The following is a 21,017-nucleotide window of genomic DNA, read 5'->3' on the forward strand; positions in this document are numbered from 1 at the left end:
CCTGCTTATGTTCCCTCTCTCGCTATGTCTCTGTCAAATAAATAAATAAAATCTTAAAAAAAAAAAAAAAAAAGGACAGATGCGGCGCCTGAGTGGCTCAGTCAGCTAAGCGTCTGTCTTCAGCTCAGGTTATGATCCCAGGGTCCTGGGATCAAGTCCCGCGTGGGGTTCCCTGCTCAGCAGGGAGTGCGCTTCTCCCTCTCCCTCTGCCCCTACTCCCCCCACCCCGCTTATGCTCGCTCTCGCTCTCTCAAATAAATAAAATCCTAAAAAAAAAGGACAGATAACCAAAACCCCTTTTAGCCCCAGAGAGGCAAGAGAGATGGGGCAAAAAGCCCCAAAATGAACTACATCTTTAAGACCTAAGTGCTGACATTGTGTTGCCCTGCAGAAGAGAGCCCCCCAGCCTCTTTTTTCTTTTTTAAAGATTTTATTCATTTGAGATGGATAGCGAGAGAGAGCACAAGCTGGGGATGGGGAGAGGGAGAAGCAGGTTCCGCGCTGAGCAGGGAGCCTGACGCAGGACTCGATCCCAGGACCTCCGAGACCATGATCTGAGCCGAAGGCAGACGCTTAACTGACTGAGCCACCCAGGCGCCCCATGAGAGCCCCCCAGCCTTGTCCAGGAGTGGGAGTGGGCAGCAGAGGTGACCAGTGCTCCTCTTCCCTCACCATGTAGTATCCTGGAAGCAGCTTCTGCAGAAACTCTGCCTCTTTGTGCTGGACCGTTTTAATGATGAATTCATCGTCGCTGGACACGTAGAAGAGGGAACCGCTAGCCCCAGAGTTGCAGAGTTCAATCAGTGGCTCACTGCAGAGGGAATACTGGGGCCCAGAAAGAAGAGAACAAGAAGTTTCAGAAATACCAGGGCCTGTCCAACCAGAAATTAAGTACAGATGCAATTCTGTTCTAAAGGAAAACTAGAGCAAGACTGTGGAGAGAGTCTTCTTTTGGGAGGATCCCTCTGATACTGGAGGAACCAGAAGCTTACCAAGTAATCATCAGGCCGGATACCAAATAACTCCCGAAAGTAACGGAAGGCAACAGGTGCATAGGTCTTGAATCGAAAGTCATTGTAGTGATGAGCAGGGGTCAAGTTGCTCCCTTCACTGTGGGGTTAAAATAGAAAAAGCTGTAATTTATCAGTACCTGTCACCCAGGGAGTCCACGCTGGGCAGACACTCAGAGTAACCCAAAGGCAGGTCAGTACATCCCTTCTGAGAGAACCAGAGGGATTAGATGAGTCAGTTACTTCGTGGGACAAAGCCACTACATGGGGATTAAAAAAATGGCTACCCAGTGCACTGAATTGCTTTTTAGGGCTCACTCCACAGGCCAGAGGCTCGTGGAAGCATTCAAAGGACAGCATCTGCTCTCCGAATTCTCTATTCCCACATCACCCCAAGATCAAGTTAAGGACTGGACATTGGGCACATGCCTAAATTAGACCTGAACCCCTAAAACTGGCCTGAGGTTGATATGAAAAAGCCACACTTCCCAGGACATTCCCCTGAACATTAACCTCTGTACCTGGGGAAGAAGATACTTTCCACCACATAGAAGTCTTGCATGAGGACATCACGCTCTGGTTTGGTACTCAGGCTTCCCACAGTGTGAGTAATTCCTAACTGGATGGCACCTTTCAAGGCAGATGAGGTTGTCTAAGAAATAGAAGAGAAACGAGAGGAAAGTTTCTAGTATTATATCTGATCAGAACAATAAAAACTCAGGAGGGAAAAGCCAGAAGCAGCACTCAAAAGCAAACGCCCTTCTAGTACTTCAGACCAAGCCAGGGCGATCCAACTCCTCCATCCTCTTGCCTTACATGGCAGTCAAGACTGGTGAAGGCTGGAAGGGGATGAAGATACACAGTAGCAAAGGCAGGACTGTCTGAGTCAGCCTCAGCTAGGCAAGGTGTTCCTGCCTCTCCATATCTACAGTTGGAAGCCACTCTCCATATCAACATTTGCAAGATATGTTGTACTGAGAGAACAATCTTAAGTCTCATTCCAAAGATTCCTGCGTGCAGAGTATCTGGGTCTCTCCAAACATTTTATTCAAGAAATAGAGAATGTAACTAAAATTTACTGATATTCTGATGGACTACCTGGCTACAGAAGCTTCAGTCCTTTAAGGGAAAGCCTGATCCTCCCAAGGACGACAGGGTGGCAAAAAAAAGTTCCTAATTGAAGAAGAAAGCCTGAAAGACTCAAATTATTTCTGAGAGAAGTGTTTAGATTTAAAATTATTACACTATGGTTAAAACACAAATTCAAAAGCCTCACTCTTACAATCATATGGGAAAATAGCCTTTCATCTAGATCTGTGCTGTGCAATACACTAACCACTGGCCACAGATGGCTATTTAAGTTCATTAAAATAAAAATTGAAAATCTTCCTTTTCAGTCTTACCAGCCACATTCAAGTATGACTAGTAGCTACTATTGGAGAACACAGATTATAGCACATTTCAATCACTGTAGAAAGTTCTACTGGTCAGTTCTGTTCTAATGATTTCCCTCATCCCCAACTCTCACCAAGTATTAAATTACTTATATTTCTACTCAGTCCTCATTAGGCACTAAAATGATAACTAGAGGGGTGCCTGGCTGGCTCAGTCAGTAAAGCATGTGACTCTTGATCTCAGGGTCATGAATGTGAGCCCCATATTAGGGGCAGAAATTATTTTATTTAAGTAGGCTCCATGCCCAATGTGGGGCTCAAACTCACCACCTCGAGATCAAGAGTCACATGCTCTCCTGACTGAGCCAGCCAGGTGCCCTGCTAGAGATTACCCCCCCCAATTATATATATATAAAACTAGATTTTGAAGTGTATGCCTCTCCAATTAGCTTAGAAACTCATCTTTTTGTCTCAATGTTCAGTACATAAATAGAGCTCAATAAATATCTATTGAATTGACAAGAGCCTTGAGCCCATTCCCAGAGAGGGTCAGGTCCCCGACAGCGCAAAAAAGGCAAAGAACACACATAAGAAGAATTTATGTGGGCCAGAAACAGGAATCCAAGAAATCTTCACACCCTGTATCAAACAAGGTATAGACGCTCAATGGAAAGGTTGAACACTGTCCCTTGGGAAGCCTGAGCACCTCCCAAAGTGGTCCAGAACTGAAAGTAAACTCTAAAGTTCAAGTTTTATGATAGTTTTTGTGCAAAGGCTTAGGATATCAAGAAATGAGACACAATGTGGAGAATAATACCAACCAAGGGGACAGAACTATCCCCTCCCGGAGTAAAATGAAAGGGTTCCACCCAGACACACCTTTTTATACGTCGTCTCTCCTGAGGAATCAACACCTCGGTGGCCTATTTTCTTGATGGGCATGCCAGAGGCATAAGGCACCTGGAAAAAGAAGAGTCAAAATTAGCACATGATCCCCATGTAAAACACCATACAGCTACCGTGATGGTACCTTAAAACAAACTGAACACTCAACCCACCCGTTCTAGGTTAAGAACATTTTATAAAATCTTCACAACACCCACACAGCTTTAGTGTTGTTTCCCAATGAATTAATTGGCTAAAAGAACACAGAAAATTCCAAGGGACACATATTTCACCTTTGATCCTAAAAAAAAAAAAGGACATAAAAAAATGAGTTACATTAAGGAAAAGTAGAAACAAGAGAACTATGAAACAGCCTACTTTTTTCACCAGCTTTCTTCAGAAACTTCTACGTGTCTAACCTTCAACCTGACATGAACACTACCTGCTCCAAGTGCATTCACCAGTAAAAATGATCTAGCCGCTCACAAATACAAGTACTGCAAGCCTGGGAATTAAAAAGCTGAGGCAATAAGATGACTCCTCTGAGATAGAAGCTCTCGGTGTCTTGAAGAGATTCCTGGGAACATGATATGACTTTGTTTTCCACCCACAGGATTGCCCCTGAAATAAGGAAGGAGTAATACCGGTAGAGTGGAGCTTAGAAGGCTATTCCCCACATCAAGACGAAGCACAAAAGACGCAAAGGTATTCTTCATGATGTCAATACTCATTAAGTTAATAAGCCAGAGGCAAAAAGGCCAGTGTAAATAGAGTGCATGATCCTAGGGCCTGATATTCAAGTTCTACTCTTCTTGCTAAGGCCCTTAATGTCAGAAAACCCTCAATATATCATCTCAAAGATCTTGGAAGAGGTTCTAAGAGAAAAACCTAAAATCCCAGGCCGAAGAGGGCCTGCATTCTGAAATTCTGTCACAAAACCCAGGAGAGAGGCAAGAAATAAGAAGAAGTTTGGGAAATACTGAATAAGAATAAAGGTAAGCAAATGGAAGATATTCTGCACAGAAAAGAAAAACTTAGGAAACTAACATCTGTTTGGTTAAAAGAAGTTCTTCAAATTCACCGAAGCTATGCAACCAGGAGGCAGTAACAGCAAATCCAAAGAAGGGGCTTTAGTGCCAAATTGTGTGGGTTTTAATCCCAGCCTTATTAATTGTGTGACCTTGGGCAAGTTACAGAGCCTCTAATCCTCACTCTACTTATCTGTAAAACATGGATAGCAATGGTACTTAGCTCACAGGAGTGTTTACGAGATTAAATAAGAATAAAGGATACTTAAATTATTACTCTTTGGTACACTACATTTGATACATTAAAAAAATGTTCAATCAATTACTATTGACTTATTATAATAATCAAAGCTATTAATTAATATCTATAATAAACTATAACAAAAGTAGTTGTATAGGGACACCTGGGTGGCTCAGTCGGTTAAGCGTCTGCCTTTGGCTCAGGTCATGATCCCAGGGTCCTGGGATCCAAATCCTGCATCGGGCTCCTTGCTCAGCAGGGAGCCTGCTTCTCCCTCTGCCTGCCGCTCCCCCTGCTTGTGCTCTCTCTCTCTGACAAATAAATATTAAAAACAAAAAAAAAGCAGATGTATAATCTCTAGCTTACCAAAGAGATATAAGAATCCCGCCTAGCTTCCAAGATCCAAGTGGGGGGAAAATAAAGATGTCATAAACAGGTATCCTTCTATCCCAGAATTAAAGTTTCAGAAATATGGTATCAGTATCAAACTCACCTCAGACGCCATGGATCTCTTGATTCCTGATGCTGTTAAAAGAATAAACAAAATACAATCAGAAGTGTACACACACACACTAGTGCCCACAATTTCTATCAAGCACACTGAAACAATTGGGGTTTGAGTCCAACTAAACCTGACAATGAGCTCCTGCCTCTTGCTCTGTGATACTAAATCCTTTTGGATGGGGATTTTAAATATCCCTTCCTCTTCTCCCTCCATATTCACAGAACCCTTATGCATATTCCATTCCTGTTCTAGTCCCTTTTCTTACTCCATTCTTCATATTTTTTTCCAGGAAATATATCTGTTCTTGATACATTTAACCATCAGAGTCAAGAGGGTCTCATTTGATACCATGGCTGAAAGAGAAAGGGCATAAGAAATAACCAGGACTCATTGGAGAGTCTAGGACTTAATAATTTTTCCTGTACAGTTAAAAAGGTAAGAACTTTCAGAGCTTTTCTATGGTGCTTTACTCCTCTATGAATTATTTCAGAAAAAGGTAAAGAGTTGATCTATGGAGATAAAGCACCTAAGGATGAGAAAATACAATGTCAAAATAATGAAGATTCTGCATCCCTACCTCCTCATCTTGATTTCTGTTGTAAACTCAACAGGAATTTGTTGGCATTTACTTACTTACTAAAGTGAGTTTTACTTACCAAATATTCAATCAGTGCAGATGTGTAAGATAAGTATGTGATTCAATCTCATAAGTATTATGGCTTTTATCCATTTAAATTTAGGAAAGATAAATATGTTTACAAAGTGACTAAAGTAATATATCTGTAGAAAATCTACTCTGAAAGGTTAAATCAATTCTCAAGGGTTTGCCATCCCCATAACCTTCATCAATGATCACATTGGAGACACATGACCACTCAGGAAGACAGACTGTCCCTGTCTCCCCACCCTTCATATTGGAAAATGTTGACTTTTATCTTCAAAGACTATGATACATACCTTCAATCTAATTCTAACGAATTCAAAGAGAATAAAGATTAGCCATATTAAAGAAAATTAAAAAGAGGAGCCTAATGGGATGGATCTCCAATAATACCCTAGCAGAAAGATCCCAGTTTCAGTGTATGTATACGCTGGATTAATGATGAGGCAGCAACAGCAACACATGGGATTAAGGGCAATAAGGTGAAGCTCTAATTATGATTGCTTAAGACAAATAATCAAGGGCCCTGAGAATTTCAGAATATAGCTGGGCTCAGAGGAAAGGTTGTGATAATAGCCCTTAGTTGTAGAGAGGCCACAGACCAAATATTTCTGTTACCAGTAAGCAGAGCAGCAAAATTTCCTTCCCTATAGTGAGTCAGGGTAGCAAAAAATGGGGAACAGATGGTTTTCATTCCTCTTCCCAAAATAGGAGGCAATGGAAATGTCATCTAGCTGTTAGGAAGATCTGCTGCATAAAATGACCCAGAAAATTGGAAAACCAGAAAAGCCCAATAATCTACACCCTTTATAGATGCTTCATCTTCAATTAGATCAACTTCAGCTGGGTAAAAAACGAGGTAAATTAGTACTGGAATCCCAAGCTAAAGATTCCAAGGAACAATAGCCAGGATAACCCAGATTTATGACTAAAACGGCTACTGACTTACTATAAAATTTAAGGTGTCCATCAACAAAGGAAAAAAGGTCTCAGCTTTTATTTTTTTTTTTAAGATTTATTTATTTATTTATTTGATAGAGCGAGCAAGCACAACTAGGCAGAGCAGCAGGCAGAGGAAAAGCAGGCTCCCCAATGAGCGGAGAGCCCAATATGAGGCTTTATCCCAGGACCCTGGAATGTTGACTTGAGCTGAAGGCAGACGCTTAACCGACTGAGCCACCCAGGCGCCCCAAGGTCTAACCTTTTATGTCTTAACAACCTTTTAGCCAGGAGTCAACATGCTGAGCTATTTAAAAAATCAGAAGACCTGGGTTCAAATCTGTTAGATCAGGCAAATTGTTCTCTATGCTTAACTAAAAAATGAACCTATATTAGAAGCCTTACAGGGGCACCTGAGTGGCTCAGTTGTTAAGTGCCTACCTTTGGCTCAGGTCATGATCCCAGGGTCCTGGAATGGAGTCCGGCATCAGGCTCCCTGCTCATCAGGAAGTGTGCTTCTCCTTCTCCCCCCACCCATCCCCCCATGCTGGTGCTCTCTCTCTCAAATAAGTAAAATCTTAAAAAAAAAAAAAAAAAAAGGCTTATGTAGGGGCCCCTGGGTGGCTGGGTCAGTTAAGCATCTGATTCTTGATCTCAGCTCAAGTCTTGATCTTAGGATTGTCGGTTCAAGCTCCACATTGTGGAGAGCCTACATCATTAAAAAAGTTTTGCGGGTGCCTGGGTAGCTCAGTCTGTTAAGCGTCTGCCTTTGGCTCTGGTTGTGATCCCAGCATCCTGGGATTGAGCCCTCATCAAGCTCCCTGCTCAGCAGGGAGTCTGCTTCTCCCTCTTCCTCTGCTCCTCCCCTATACTTGTGCTCTCTCTCACTCTTTCTCAAATAAACAAAATCTTTAAAAAAAAAGTCTTATGTAAAGATTAGATGTGATAAGCTAAATCAAATGGACCATAACGTGCTATACAAATATATTTTTTCTATGTGATTTCTAAAGCAAGAGTAAAGTTGGGCTCACAGCAAGGCTTAATGTTCAATTACCTAGACCCTCAAGGAATTTTAATTAGCATCTCAAATTACTTGGCTCCTCCCAAACCCCTGAGCGGCCCCACCAATACCACACCCTCCTGCAAGTGCACACATGCAACTACAGAATCACTGATTCTCACTGAGAAAATCAGTATGCTTTCAGTTGAGAAGACAAAGACTGATGCTGGACTCCTTGGTCAGTGTTTGGCCTATCCCTTCCTTTTTTACCACAGAGGAAAAGGTTTGGAAGGGATCTGGCAGAACCAAGAAGGGCCAACATCCAGTCCTAGTCTGACAGTCTTACCTAGAAAATAACCTCCTCTATACATAAGCAGTCACTAGACAAAGTTAAACAATGGAGAAAAAAGAGGCAGGTAAGTGATTTCAAGGCACAGATACCTCCCTGAAAAGCTCTATTTTGCTACCTTTCCTAGTTTTATCCCACAAACATGTAGCTCTAGGGCTGCTACGCTCTTGCAAAGTACCCAGAACCAGGGTGAGAGGACTTCACTCAGTGGAATTTTGGTGCCAATTGCTTAGCTATCAGCAACTGCAAAACTGGGATTAATCCCAAGGACACTTATAGCTGAAGCAGTTAGAATGATAATGGGATCTAAATAATGATGATGATGAAGAAGGGCACCTGGGTGGTTCAGTGGATTAAGCCTCAACTCTTTTTTTTTTTTTAAGATTTTATTTATTTGTCAGAGCACGCACAAGCAGGGGAGCAGCAGGCAGAACAGGCAGAGGGAGAAGCAAGCTCCCCGCTGAGCAGGGAGCCCGATGTGGGGCTCGATCCCAGGACCCTGGGTCATGACCTGAGCCAAAGGCAGACGCTTAACCGACTGAGCCACCCTGGTGTCCCATATACCTCCAACTCTTGATGTCAGCCATGATCTCAGGGTTGTGAGACAGAGCCCTGCATGGGGCTCCCCGCTCAGCACAGAGTCTGCTTGGGATTCTCTCTCCCTATGACCCTCCCCCTGCTTACGTGCACACATGCACATGCTCTCTCTCTAAATAAAATCTTTAAAAAAATATAATGATAATTAGACCAAGTAACACAGGAGGAGGAGAAGAACAAAGACCTAAGACTTATTACTCTCTTCCTTGCCTGAAGTTTTGCTCCTGGGGCACAAATCAGAGCTCCAACCTACCACAGAAGAATGGAAGGGAAGAGAAAAATACCTAGAGTTTTACCAATGTTGCTGTTAACACCCAGGTGGTCCAGAAATCCAATGAAGAACAGAGTGACATGATCTGCTAAGGCTGGACCACTTGGTTCAAGTCTCTGCCAATGAGAAACTTTTTTTTTTGAAAGATTTTATTGATTTATTTGACAGAGAGAGACAAGACAGCGAAAGCAGGAACACAAGCAGGGAGAGTGGGAGAGGGAGAAGCAGGCTTTCCCACTAAGCAGGGAGCTCGATTCGGGGCTTGATCCCAGGACTCTGGGATCACGACCCGAGCCGAAGGCAGACGCTTAACGACTGAGTCACCCAGGTGCCCAATGAGAAACTCTCTACTGGAGAAGTCCATGAGACTGAAGAGTCAACAGCATTGTACCTGTTCACTTCATAATCAAGCTTTCTCTCCTATTAGTACAGAAGGAGGAGGAAGAGGAGCAGAGGGCAGGGGAAGGAGAAGGGAGTGCGGGAGAGAGAGAGACAAGAAGGCCAACTCAGCATGGCCACAATGGGCTTGGTAATGTCAGCCAGTCAATGTTCAAGGGAAATGGGATTCATCCCTATGAATAAGACCAGAATATTGTTGGGGCTGCCTGGGTGGCTCAGCTGGTTAAGTGTCTGCCTTTGGCTGCCTTCGGCTGCCTTCGGCTCAGGTCATGACCCCAGGATCCTGGGATGGAGCCCGGGTGGCTTGGGCTCTCTGCTCAGCGGGGAGTCTGCTTCTCCCTCTCTGCCTGCCCCTCCCTCCCTCGCTCCTTCCCTCCTGCCTCAAATAAATAAATAATCTTAAAAAAAAAAAAAAGACCAGAATATTGTTCAGCAGAAAGTTGGCTTTCTAGCATTTTTGCGATAAGTATTCTCTGATAAGCATATATTATTATCTTATAATCCAAATCCACGATCCATATATATCATTCTCTTTTTGGATGGGGAAACAGAGTATAGGGCAGAGTTCTAATGTTAAAATTTACTTTACTTGGCGAAAAACCTTTCTCCTGAGAAATCAGGGACCTGCCTCTCCCATCTAAGCCAAAACTCTGAAGGATTATTAAAATTCCTACATGATCAGTCCACACCATATAGCATGTGCTATAAGAGGAGAGAGCACACTACCCAAGGTGGGGCTGGGTGGGTATGGAGGCTGACAGCTTGGCTTCTCCTCATTGGCTCAATTTTAACACCTCTCAATACCAGTTCAATGCTGAATTATTTCTGCTCCCCCTCCTCATTCAATTATTCAAAAACTACTGATAATCTGTTACATGTCAGGAACATTACATAAGCACTATGGACAGAGAGTTTTATGTTCCTGACCTGGAGGAGCTCACAATTTTTTTCTGCATTTTTTGCCATCACTTGGGCATCTCCACATTCTCCCAGTTCTCCTTAATACTGGCTGCAAGACTAAATTGAACGGATACCTTTGTAGAAAGGGTATTTCTCTCCACTGACAAAATTTTTATTTGTATAGCACTTTAAAAGCTTACAAATGTGGCTAATTTGATCCTTAAAACAATACTACAGGGTATGGGAACCAATTAAATGAAGTACTTAAGAGATATATCCACCAAATATAATGTATGAAATTCGTTTGGATGCTGATTAGAAAAATAGTAAAGTAATGTTCGCTTTGGCAGCACATATACTGATACTGGAACTATACAGAGAAGATTAGCATGGCCACTGCGCAAGGATGACACGCAAATTCATGAAGGGTTCCATATTTTAAAAAAAGAAATTAAAAAAAAAGTAGTTTAAAAGTTTCTGAGACAAGAGCCTCAAGAGGAGAAATTAAATAACCACTATTCCGTAGATGTGATGATGCTACTGCGGTTATGTCACAAGTCCCTACCTCCCTTTGCCCCAAAATACAGTCCTTATTTGCAGAAATAACATTCTGAAGCATTTATGCTGAAATCAGATGAAGACTGGGTTTGCTTTAAAACATTCCAGGGAGTGGAAGTGGGGAAATGAAGATGAATAGATGCAACAAGCTTTGTAAAATATTGCTGCTGAGTCTAGACGATGGGCACACGGAGGTTCTTTATACTGAAAAGAAAACAAGTCTGGATAATCAAGCTTCTTCATCTGAGTTGGCTTCTTTCTGAGAGGTTTTCTCTGGTAAAAGGAAGCATCAAGATGAAGCTCTAACAGTGACATTGTTTTTATATTGCACTAAGTTGGGACTCTTGCTCATTAACAGGTCCTGGACCAAGAAACATTCTAAACAACTAGCTAATACTGCAGTACTAAAAGCAAGATATGAAGCCATCACAGTCTGCATCAGAAAAAAATAATGGTTCATATAACTTATTTTTGAGTGGGTCAAGAGATGATATAGAGCCAACCATGGCAACTCTGAACCCCAGTTCCTCTGCAGAAAGAAAATGTAAAAGCCCTAGAGAAGCAAAAACAACAACAAACCAAATCCTAGAGAAGCAAGGGTGTACTCACTTTGGTAATTTTGCTTCTAAAGATTTTATTTATTTATTTGAGAGAGAGAGAGAAACAAAGAGCATGAGCAGGGGAACCGGCAGAGGGACAAGTAGACTCCTTGCTAAGTGGGAAGCCCGGGGCGGGCCTGGATCCCAGTACCCTGAGATCATGACCTGAGCTGAAGTCAGATGCTTAACTGGCTGAGCAACCCAGGCACCCATGTCACTTTGGGAATTTTTAAAAACTCTGGCCAGGCAAGCTCAGTCTGGCTGAAATCTATAGCTGCTGATGAAAGCTGATTTTTTTTAAAAAGATCTTATTTATTAATTTAAGAGAGAGAGACAGAATGGGAGGGGGAGGAGCAGAGGGAGAGGGACAAGCAGACTCCGTGCTGAGCACGGGGCTTGATTCCAGGACCCTGAGATCATGACCTGAGCTGAAATCAAGAGTCAGATGCTTAGTCGACTGAGCCACCCCAGGTGCCCCATGAAAGTTGGTTTTTAAACAAAGCAAGTTGAAAACTCAGCTCCTTCAGTCACAAATTAAGCTACTTGCCCATTGTCAAGCTAACAAATCAATAACCATTTATATTATGAAAAAAATCATTGGAAAGGGCCTTGAGATTTTTCGTCTAATCCTCTTTTTTATAAATAAACACACAAGCATAAGGGATGTGCAAAAAAATCACAGAGCAAAGATGATGACAGAGCCAGAATGGGAATTCACATTCCTAATCCCTAATTCAACTCTTTCTTCTAAACAATCTTGTTTTCAATTTCCTGGCCACCTAAAGTCTAGGTGGGCCAAGAAAGCACCAGGGGAGCTAGAATGCTCTAAAAACTAAATAAATCTCAGAATTGCTAATAGACAGTGTGAACACATATTTTCTTTCCCTGAGGTACCCCCTTCCCTTGGGACAAGGAAATCTATTTTTCATTTTCACTGAAAGAGGATTAAGAGCAGAGTCCCTCCTTCAATTCCTCTCAATTTTTTTTTTAAGATTTATTTATTCAAGAGAGAAAGAGAGAGCATGCAAGCGAGCATGGGGGGGGGAGGGACAGAGGGAGAAGGAGAGAAAATCCACGCAGACTTGGCACTGAGCATGGAGCCCGACGCAAGGCTCGACCTCACGACCTGAGCCGAATACTTAACCAACTGCACCAGCCAGATACCGCCCCCCACCCCCCGCATCAGTCTTAAGTTAACAATAATGACAACTCTGTTCCTCTGGCAATAGTCATCAATGTTACTGGCAAAAATAGTAGGAAAATACCTTTCACTTCTTTTAGTGAGTTTATCCTTGTTCTGAACCAAATAATGCCTGTATTCTAGAGCAGCAGAAATTTCTTTCAAGTCTGATTCTTGAAAAAGCAGTTTCACAGTTTTATAGATGTTAAGGTCCTCACTAGTAGAAAGTACCTTTTTGTCTTTGTAATAAAATATCAACAACTTTAACAGAGAAAGTTTGACAGAGAAAAAAAGAGCTCCATTCATCCCAGGTTAAAGTTTTCTTTTCGGTGTATGTGGGACCATGACTTGCTCTGATTAAAAGCACAAAGCTCTTATGATTACTGAATTTGCAGCGGACAAAAAGAGGGCATCTGACACACAAACTCTTTTTCGTTTTAGGGATCTTAGAATTGACTGCAGAATCTGTTACCAATCCTTGGCAATTAACCTTTTTTTTTTTTTCTGGCACATTAACTTCTAAAATATTTGCTAAAAGACTGAAAGAATCAGTAACTCCACATATTATGCACAGAAGAGCTCAGAATTGTTTTCTAGGAGAGCCAAGGTCAGAAGGGGAAATTGTCTTCTGTACTATTCTCTCCTTCACCAAGGAGTCCTGGTTCAGTCAGTACCCATTCAATAACAAACAGTTAATCTGGTTTAAAATCAAGTTAGTTCACACACAGTCTACCAGATTAGTCAGGGGAGCAATAACAGCATAGTGGGCAGAAATGTGGGCTCTGAAATCAGAACACCTACATTTGAATACTAAATCACCACTTACTAACTAGGCAACCTTGGACAAGTTAGTTGAAACTCTCTAGGCATTGGTTACCTCATCTGTATAATGGAGAAATAACATGTTCCTCATAGGGTTGTTAAGAGAATTAAGTAAGTCATGTACAGCACTTAACATATAATAAATGCTTACAAATACTATCACTTATTATTATCATTATGAATTATGAAACCTATCTATAGGATGGGAAGGGTCAGGGGAAATGAGAGATGCAGCAGAAAGGGAAAAGAAGAGTTGAGACTCATTTACTGAAACAAAAGGAAATGAAGTTATAGGAAGACTTTGAGAGAGACAAAAGGTAGTCAATTGATTCATATTATACTGTGGAACTGTGGGAAAAGAAACTTCTGTGTTACAATAGCATCTTTCTTGGGGAGGGCAGAGAGAAATGGGAGCTAATGTCAAATAATGCTTGCAAGACATCCACAGCCTTCTCAGAAGAAGGCCATGTACTACCACTACAAAAAGTCTGCAATTGTTATGGGGAAGAGGAGTTGGCTTCTAGTTACTGCAAGGAGCTCATGCTTCTTCAGCACAGATACACATCAGATCTACCTCTCTTACGGTTGACCCCACAGCACAGAAAGTTGAAACCTAAATGAGGAAAAACAGAAAGTTATCACTTACTTTTGGGGTTCTACTTGCTTACAGCAGAATAAGCATATTAAAAAAAAAAACTCTGAAATTTAAAATTATGAACAGGACCTAACCTGATCCCCAGCACCATACTGTGAAATGTAAAATGATTTTTTTGTAGTTCTAGGTAAACGTCCAAAAAACAAGAGGAAAAGTTCTGGCAGAAAAATTCCAAGACTGGTCACAAAATTTGTAAGCCAAATCATTTCACCCTGGAGTGATTTCATATTGGCAAAAAATTTTCAGGTACAAAATTCCTTTGCATACAGGCATCTACCCTTTCAAAAAATAATGCGTGTACATCTTATTTGAGGGTCTTCCATTCTTGAGGGTAATTTGGCAATATCTAGCAAGAAGTCTTAAAAACATACATGTACAATTTGACCCAGAAGTGGGAATTTATTCTAAAGAAATAATCAAGTGGGCAAAAATGTATATACAAAGATATTTACTGCAGCATTATATAAAAAACTATTATTGGATAGATACTGTAACTGGAAAGAATCTAAATGAACAAAAAGAGATTGGTGACATAAATCTAGCCATAAAATAGAATACATAAACCATTATTTTTATGTATATTTAATGGATAGGATGTGGAAAAGGGTAAAAAAAATTACATAGTACCATATTTTTGTAAAACACTTACCTATAAGTTCACTCATATTATTTATACACATTGAAAAGGTCCAAAAGATTCTATGTCAAAATGTTTAAGTATAACTATCTTGAATAGTGGAATTAGGTTGATTTTCTAACTTTACAGATATCTATTTTTCCCTATCTATGTAAATTTTATATAAAAATAATTACATCAATAATTTAGCAATTAAGGAAAAGAGATACACAGGGATGACTTTATTGTTGTGCTCTTTGCTATATACTCCATTTTTCGCAGTAAACCACTACTCGACAGTCCCACATATACAGACCAACATCACTCCCACCCATTAACTCAAGCTCATTACAATCATATTATGCTGCTGCAGAGAGATACTAGAAGAAAAAAATGTAAAAAGAAAATGTCCAGAATACTGCTGACAATCCCAAGCTACAAATACACATGACTCCTCTACACTCACTCCTTCTCTACCACATACTACTTTGAGATGCTTGTACAACCTGAAACAAACTTTCATCAGCACATATAAGAGATTCTCTCTGAAGAGGTTTACCTTTCATGTCCTCCAGAACATCAATATTCTCCTATAAAACAGGGATACCTAATTTCAGCGTATCTCCTGGATACCAAAGCCCTGAAAGATATAAAAGATCTATCTGCTAAATTATGAAAATAAGCTGGGAAACCTTTAATGTTACTAAAATAATTTCAAAGCAGCTGAACCAGTCAAGTGCCAAAATGGAAACAACCCAATTGATTCTTGCTAAAATACAACAATGAATCATCACACCACGTCACAGAATATTTTTCTGAGTAACTCCATCCTAGTCTTAAGGAAGGACTCCATTTTGGTCCTTGGCCCCACCCTAAATTGTGTTTCTAATGAAAAAGGTACTGGAGGGGCTGGTTTCTTGGCAAAACACCACTGTGACTCTCCATACATTTGCTTGCTACTATTGAACGACAGGAGATTAAGATTCCCCACTGAGGGGAGGGAGGAAATGAAGAGGAAGGGAAAAATCATCAATGTAATTCCGAGAAGTGTAAAAAAGGCAAACTTAAGAGGGAAATGAGTTGGCTTTAAAAGAGGAGAAAATTGAAATAAAGATATTTCCAAACTGTAAAAACCTCCGAAATAAGAGTTGTTTTTCCCCCCAGTATGTGGAACAAAACAGAATTGGCCTTAGTACCAGAGCCTCTCCCTGCACTTTCAGAGCAGAAGCATTTCCGTCGGAGATGAAATGACATCATCCACCAGATGAGAAACTAAGAGGCAGTGTGTGACTGACTTCAATGTTTGAAGTACACATATAATTTGGGGATGCTAGAGGCTGGCCGGATGTGCATTCCTCAGACAACTGGAGTTTTGCCTGGGCAGGTCGGAGAGAAGCAATCCCAGAGACCCAGCTCAATACTACCGCATAAATGTGTCAATAATACCTACACAGAGCACAAAGCGATATAAGCAGACTTTTGGGAAACAAAATGCTAACTCTTAGGGGTTCTCTTGGTTGATCACACTGACAGCCAGAGGTTTTAAAAGGAAAAAAAAAAAAGCAAAAGCAAAAACCCACACAAAACAAAACACAAACACAGTCAGCCCAGTTATCTGCGGCACTATCTGAAGCAATCTCTTTTGTCCTTGTTACCTTGAAATACTGAAAGCCATTTTAACCATACCCCTGCAGGTAGGAGGCACAATATGTTCTTCAAATGAAAATACTCAGAAATGTCTGAAATATCAGCCTACCTCCTGAGAAGTAGTGCTGAGTACTCAAAAACTTAGTGTTTAGAAACAAACAAATAAGTACCATCATTACATCCTCCATAAGGACTAAACCAAGCCAATTAAGAGAACCAAGCCACATCCCAGAGAAAAACTAAATTTTGTTTCCTAGCAATTGTCAAGTTTTCCTAAGGATCTTCTAGGAAAAAGTCAGGACAAAGATGCTCCTAGAAACAAAAGCTCCAAAGCAATCTGATCTACCAGTCCTGGGGTCACCTCAGATAACAGCCAACTAAGCAGCAAGGAATGAGCCACAAGTTTATTAAGACTCATCCTTTTCTTTTTTTTAAACTAAGACTCATCTTGATAATATACGACCTCAATGTAACACCTCTGCCACTAGTAATAAGCTCCCGAGGTTAATTAAAATATCTCTACATTTCCCTTTTGTGATAAACTTTTGCTTCTACAAGGCATATTTCATGGTTCTCAGGTCTCAAATATGTATCTCTTGGCACTAAAACTTTGATCGAAAATATGGAAGGAAAAAAAAAAAGTCTTCTTTAAAAGACCTGAGTCTCAGGGCACCTGAGTGGCTCAGTCCGTTAAGCCTCTGCCTTCGGCTCAGGTCATGATCCCAGGGGCCTGGGATCTAGCCCCGCATCGGGCTTCCTGCTCAGCGGGGAGCCTGCTTCTCCCTCTCTCTCTGCTGCTCCCCCTGCTTGTGCTCTCTCTCACTCTGACAATAAATAAAATCTTAAAAAATAATAATAAATAAAAGACCTGAGTCTCCTGGATAAGCCACCCATGGCCAAGAAATATTTGAGATTTCTTGGCAAACTGCCACCTCTTATTTCCAAACCTGGCTCTATCTATCCTGAAAAAGCAATGACTCTTGCTGGATTGGAATGAACATGTTTCAGCAGAGAAAGTCTAATTTTAATTACATCATAATGAACATTAACTGCCCCAACAATGCACTTCAAGGCAATTACAAGGAACATCAGAGATATGTTACTTTTCCGTCATCCCTTTTATACAGGTTCTTGTCAATGAAAATTTAAAGTTTACCGGGCTTGTTTACCTCTACTGTGCACAGGAAAGCTACTCTGCTCTAGCTAATTATGTTTCCTAAAAAAAAACCCCTTCCCATCCTCTCCCTACAACTTCCTTTGCTTACCTTCCTTTGCCCACTTCCCGTTAACATCACTGATCCTTTGGTATAGTGCTTATTCTGGGTTACTTCCATATTACTCAGTTAAGTATATAAGGCAAATAATAAGATATATTGAACTCCCTGCAAGGAACTTGCCTTACTTACTTTTTGCCAAAGTCTTCCTCAGACTCAACAGAAAAGAGCCTTTTCTCGAATCAGACGTTTGACAACTGATACATATTGTCTACAGGGGCGCCTGGCCTGGTTGGCTGTCAGTACAGCATGTGACTCTTGATCTTGTAAGTTCACGACCCATGTTGGGTATACAGATTACTTAAAAATAAAAGCTTAAAAAATATCTATATTGTCTACAACCATTACAAACAGACTGGAATTTCACAGGAGGATAAACAAAAATGACTGGGAGACACAGTTTAAAAAAATGGAGAAGTTGAGGGAAAAAAGTTCACTTCAAATAGTAAACAGTAAAAAGAACGATGGAAGCTCATAGGAGATATGAACAAAACCAATCAACACATACTTAGAAACTAAACAATGCTCTTTTGATAGGAAAGGGTGGAGAAGTGAAGTGCAGTAGGGGAAATGGGCTAGGAAGGGGTTTCCTCTAGGAAATACCATCATCCCAAACACTCTCTCTTTGAGACTGAATGGTGGGCTGGGGTTTGGAATACTGAGAAATAGAGATTCCCTCTACCAGGCTATCAGAAAATAGCATACTTCCTGAAATATACATTTATTTGTGATCAAGAAATACACCCAGGAAAAAGAAGAAACTAACAACTTTGCTCTTGCTTTCTTTATGTCAAGTCAGAACATCCAAAAATTCTAGGAAAGAAAATATCCGGCTTAAAGGATAAAATAAACACCTTCCTTCTTTATCCCCAGTTCTGTCTTTGGCCTGGTGTTATCTCTGTTGATCACTTCACAGGCTATAGTTTCCATTATATTATTGGAGAAAAACAGGCTAATAAAATATGTAATAACTAGTAGCTGGCACCTGTTTGAGCAAAGTTATGAAAACTTTTATATCAACCCAAAACAGCATACAGAAACTAACAAGCAAAACATATTATTTTGATATCCAAAGCTAACTTATCAGTCCATTATTACCAATTACTATCAGATACTGGATACCTAATAAATCTATATAATCATACTTGACGAGGCTTGGGCAGCCATGGCAGAAATAAATGGTTAATCAGGGGTGCCTGGGTGGCTCAGTCAGTCGAGCATCCGGCTCTTGGTTTTGCCTAAGGTCATGATCTTGGGGTCCTGGAATCCAGCCTGGCCTCGGGCTCTGTTTTCAGCGCGTTCAGCGCAGAATCTGCTTGAGAGTCTCTCTTCTCTCTACACCCCCACCCCTGCTTGTGTACACACCGCACTCTCTCACTCTCTCTCAAATAAATAAAATCTTTTTCAAAAATTAAAAAAAAGGTTAATCAAAAACAATGACATTCTGATATCAGTTTTCTGGCAAAATCTACCAAGGGAACAAAAGAAAAAAAGAAATGTCAAAATCCCATGTCAAAAGCAAACAGAAACATTTCTACCTACTTATAAAATGTCAACCAAAATGGTACCTGGTGATATTCTGACTACATGATATTTTGTTCTATATTTACATTTCCAAATTTCAGTTTATCACTCTAGTAAAGTGACTTAAGTTGTATTACTTTTCACTAATATGGAAGAATTGAAGGGAGAAGATCAGCCTACAAATGTTTTACACTGGATGCAAAGAACACAGACCAAAAAAACTACAAAATCCCTACCATTTGGTGTTACCAGATTAGAGCATGATTTACTGGTGAAGCTCTTCTAGAAAGAACAAAACCACCAGAATCAGGGACTGATGAGGCTGGCCCTTTGATAAAGGCCCCAAGCAAAAATGCTCAGTCCTGTGTCCTCTGGGGTTTCCCTCAGTAGTTAAGTAAAATACAGTCGGAAAGGAGCTGTAAAGTTACTTCCAAATCATTTGTGCTTATGATAAAATCATATAGGTGAAGGGTGACAATTTCAGAAATGTTCTGGTCTGAAACAAAAAGGAACTACAGTTTCATGATCTTCTAATGTTTCAAGTGCTTTTTCCTTGGGGGAGTCACATGTTGATTTTATCAAACAGCTCTTATTTCAGAGGAGCAGTATACACTTTAGCATTCTAACTTTATTTTCTAACTCCTTCAAACTTCAAATCAAGTCTCCAAAACAGAAACTCTTTACCCCCTTCCTGGTAGCAAAAAAAAGGGACTTAGTACCTGACTTTAAGCTTTTCTTTTTTTTTTTTAAGTAATCTCTACACAGCAATGTGGGACTTGAACTTACAACCCTAAGATCGAGCGAGTCACATGCTCTACCAACTGAGCCAGCCAGGCGGCCCTGAATTTCAAGCTCCTGATAAACTAGTCAAATTACAGATAGGGAAACAGACTCTGCACACTGGTGTGACAGATGGTCATACTGTCAACAGCACCTCTTCAGGGCTAATTTTATTTTTAAGTGGTGCCACTGTCCAAATAATAAGGATGGGGGAGAAAGCAAAAGAAGGAATAAATTTCCTTTACACACCAAACAGCTGAGACTAGATGGCAAACTGCATCAATTTTTATTAACAAAGTATAAGAACAAACACATGATGATGACTTCTCTAAGCTGATACTCATTTATAACTGCCTCCCTCAAATCCAAACATGGTAATTACTCCAATGGGAAAAGATGTCAAACATCTCTTAGAATGTATGGTTTGATCTACCATCTGTATTTCACTTATCAGCAGTATAAAAGACCAGCTCTGCCTTGATGGTAAAATAATCCAGACAGGAACAACTGTTCTAAATAATCTGTCCTTCCTAACTTGAATGCCAAAAGATTCTGAGCCTCCGAAGGTTATGAGTGGCTTATCTGAAACATTAGTATATTTGTCCCTGAATCCTAACATTCTTATCTTGAATCTATTTTCAACATTGCCAAAGAATCTTGCCTTTAGGATTTCAGAGTTTCACCAAAATTTGAGTTCAGCTAACCATATAAGAACAATAAGCTGGTTTTAGAATGGTTACACACACACACACACACACACACACACACACACACACACACCTCGAATTTCTACAAGGCCAGCCTTGTTGCCTTTAACAATTTAGGAAATCATAAACCATCACTCATTCCTGTCAATGTCCTAATCCCCCTGGTACTATCATCCAGATACAGCAACACTCACCTTCAATCACAAATAAAACCCATTTTTAAAAAATTAAAATAAAAATAAACCCCATTTTTAATAGTTTTTTGGCATCAGAATCAAATATTCTATCCTCTTCAATCATATCCTTAAAATGAAATATTTTACTAAATTAAATTTACTAAGCCCAAACCTAAGTGAAAGTGCAGATACACAAATAAAGTCAACACTGTGTATCTGGACACAAAAATCCCATCAGGTTTTCAGGAATATTTACAAACAGAATTTTTCTTAATTTCTTTATCCAACTGCTTCAATATT

The 21,017-nt window shown here is 40.4% G+C and overlaps 1 protein-coding gene and 1 non-coding gene across 7 annotated transcripts in view; one reads left to right on the forward strand and one right to left on the reverse strand.

Annotated features, from left to right (window-relative positions):
* Positions 1-21,017, reverse strand: part of PIP5K1A (phosphatidylinositol-4-phosphate 5-kinase type 1 alpha) — a 37,907-nt gene that overhangs the window by 14,264 nt on the left and 2,626 nt on the right. For 2 of the 6 annotated variants that reach the window (XM_073888452.1, XM_073888453.1), the window contains exons 2-7: positions 13,913-13,951; positions 5,052-5,083; positions 3,284-3,364; positions 1,532-1,662; positions 993-1,110; positions 673-825 (exon numbers count right to left, since the gene is read on the reverse strand). In XM_073888452.1, coding sequence (XP_073744553.1) covers positions 673-825; positions 993-1,110; positions 1,532-1,662; positions 3,284-3,364; positions 5,052-5,083; positions 13,913-13,951 — 554 coding nt within the window. Of the gene's footprint in view, positions 1-672; positions 826-992; positions 1,111-1,531; positions 1,663-3,283; positions 3,365-3,462; positions 3,608-5,051; positions 5,084-13,912; positions 13,952-15,168; positions 15,250-21,017 lie in introns of those variants that run through there. The other 4 variants (XM_025858339.2, XM_025858340.2, XM_025858341.2 and 1 more) reach the window with 3 other exon arrangements.
* LOC112813381 (U6 spliceosomal RNA) lies at positions 10,516-10,620 on the forward strand. The gene has a single exon (XR_003205519.1). It is a non-coding gene; the product is annotated as a U6 spliceosomal RNA (small nuclear RNA).

Source organism: Callorhinus ursinus, unplaced genomic scaffold (assembly GCF_003265705.2).
Source record: "Callorhinus ursinus isolate GAN/ISIS: 27379988/994484 unplaced genomic scaffold, GSC_fseal_2.0 scaffold90, whole genome shotgun sequence".
Taxonomy (NCBI): Eukaryota; Metazoa; Chordata; class Mammalia; order Carnivora; family Otariidae; genus Callorhinus; species Callorhinus ursinus.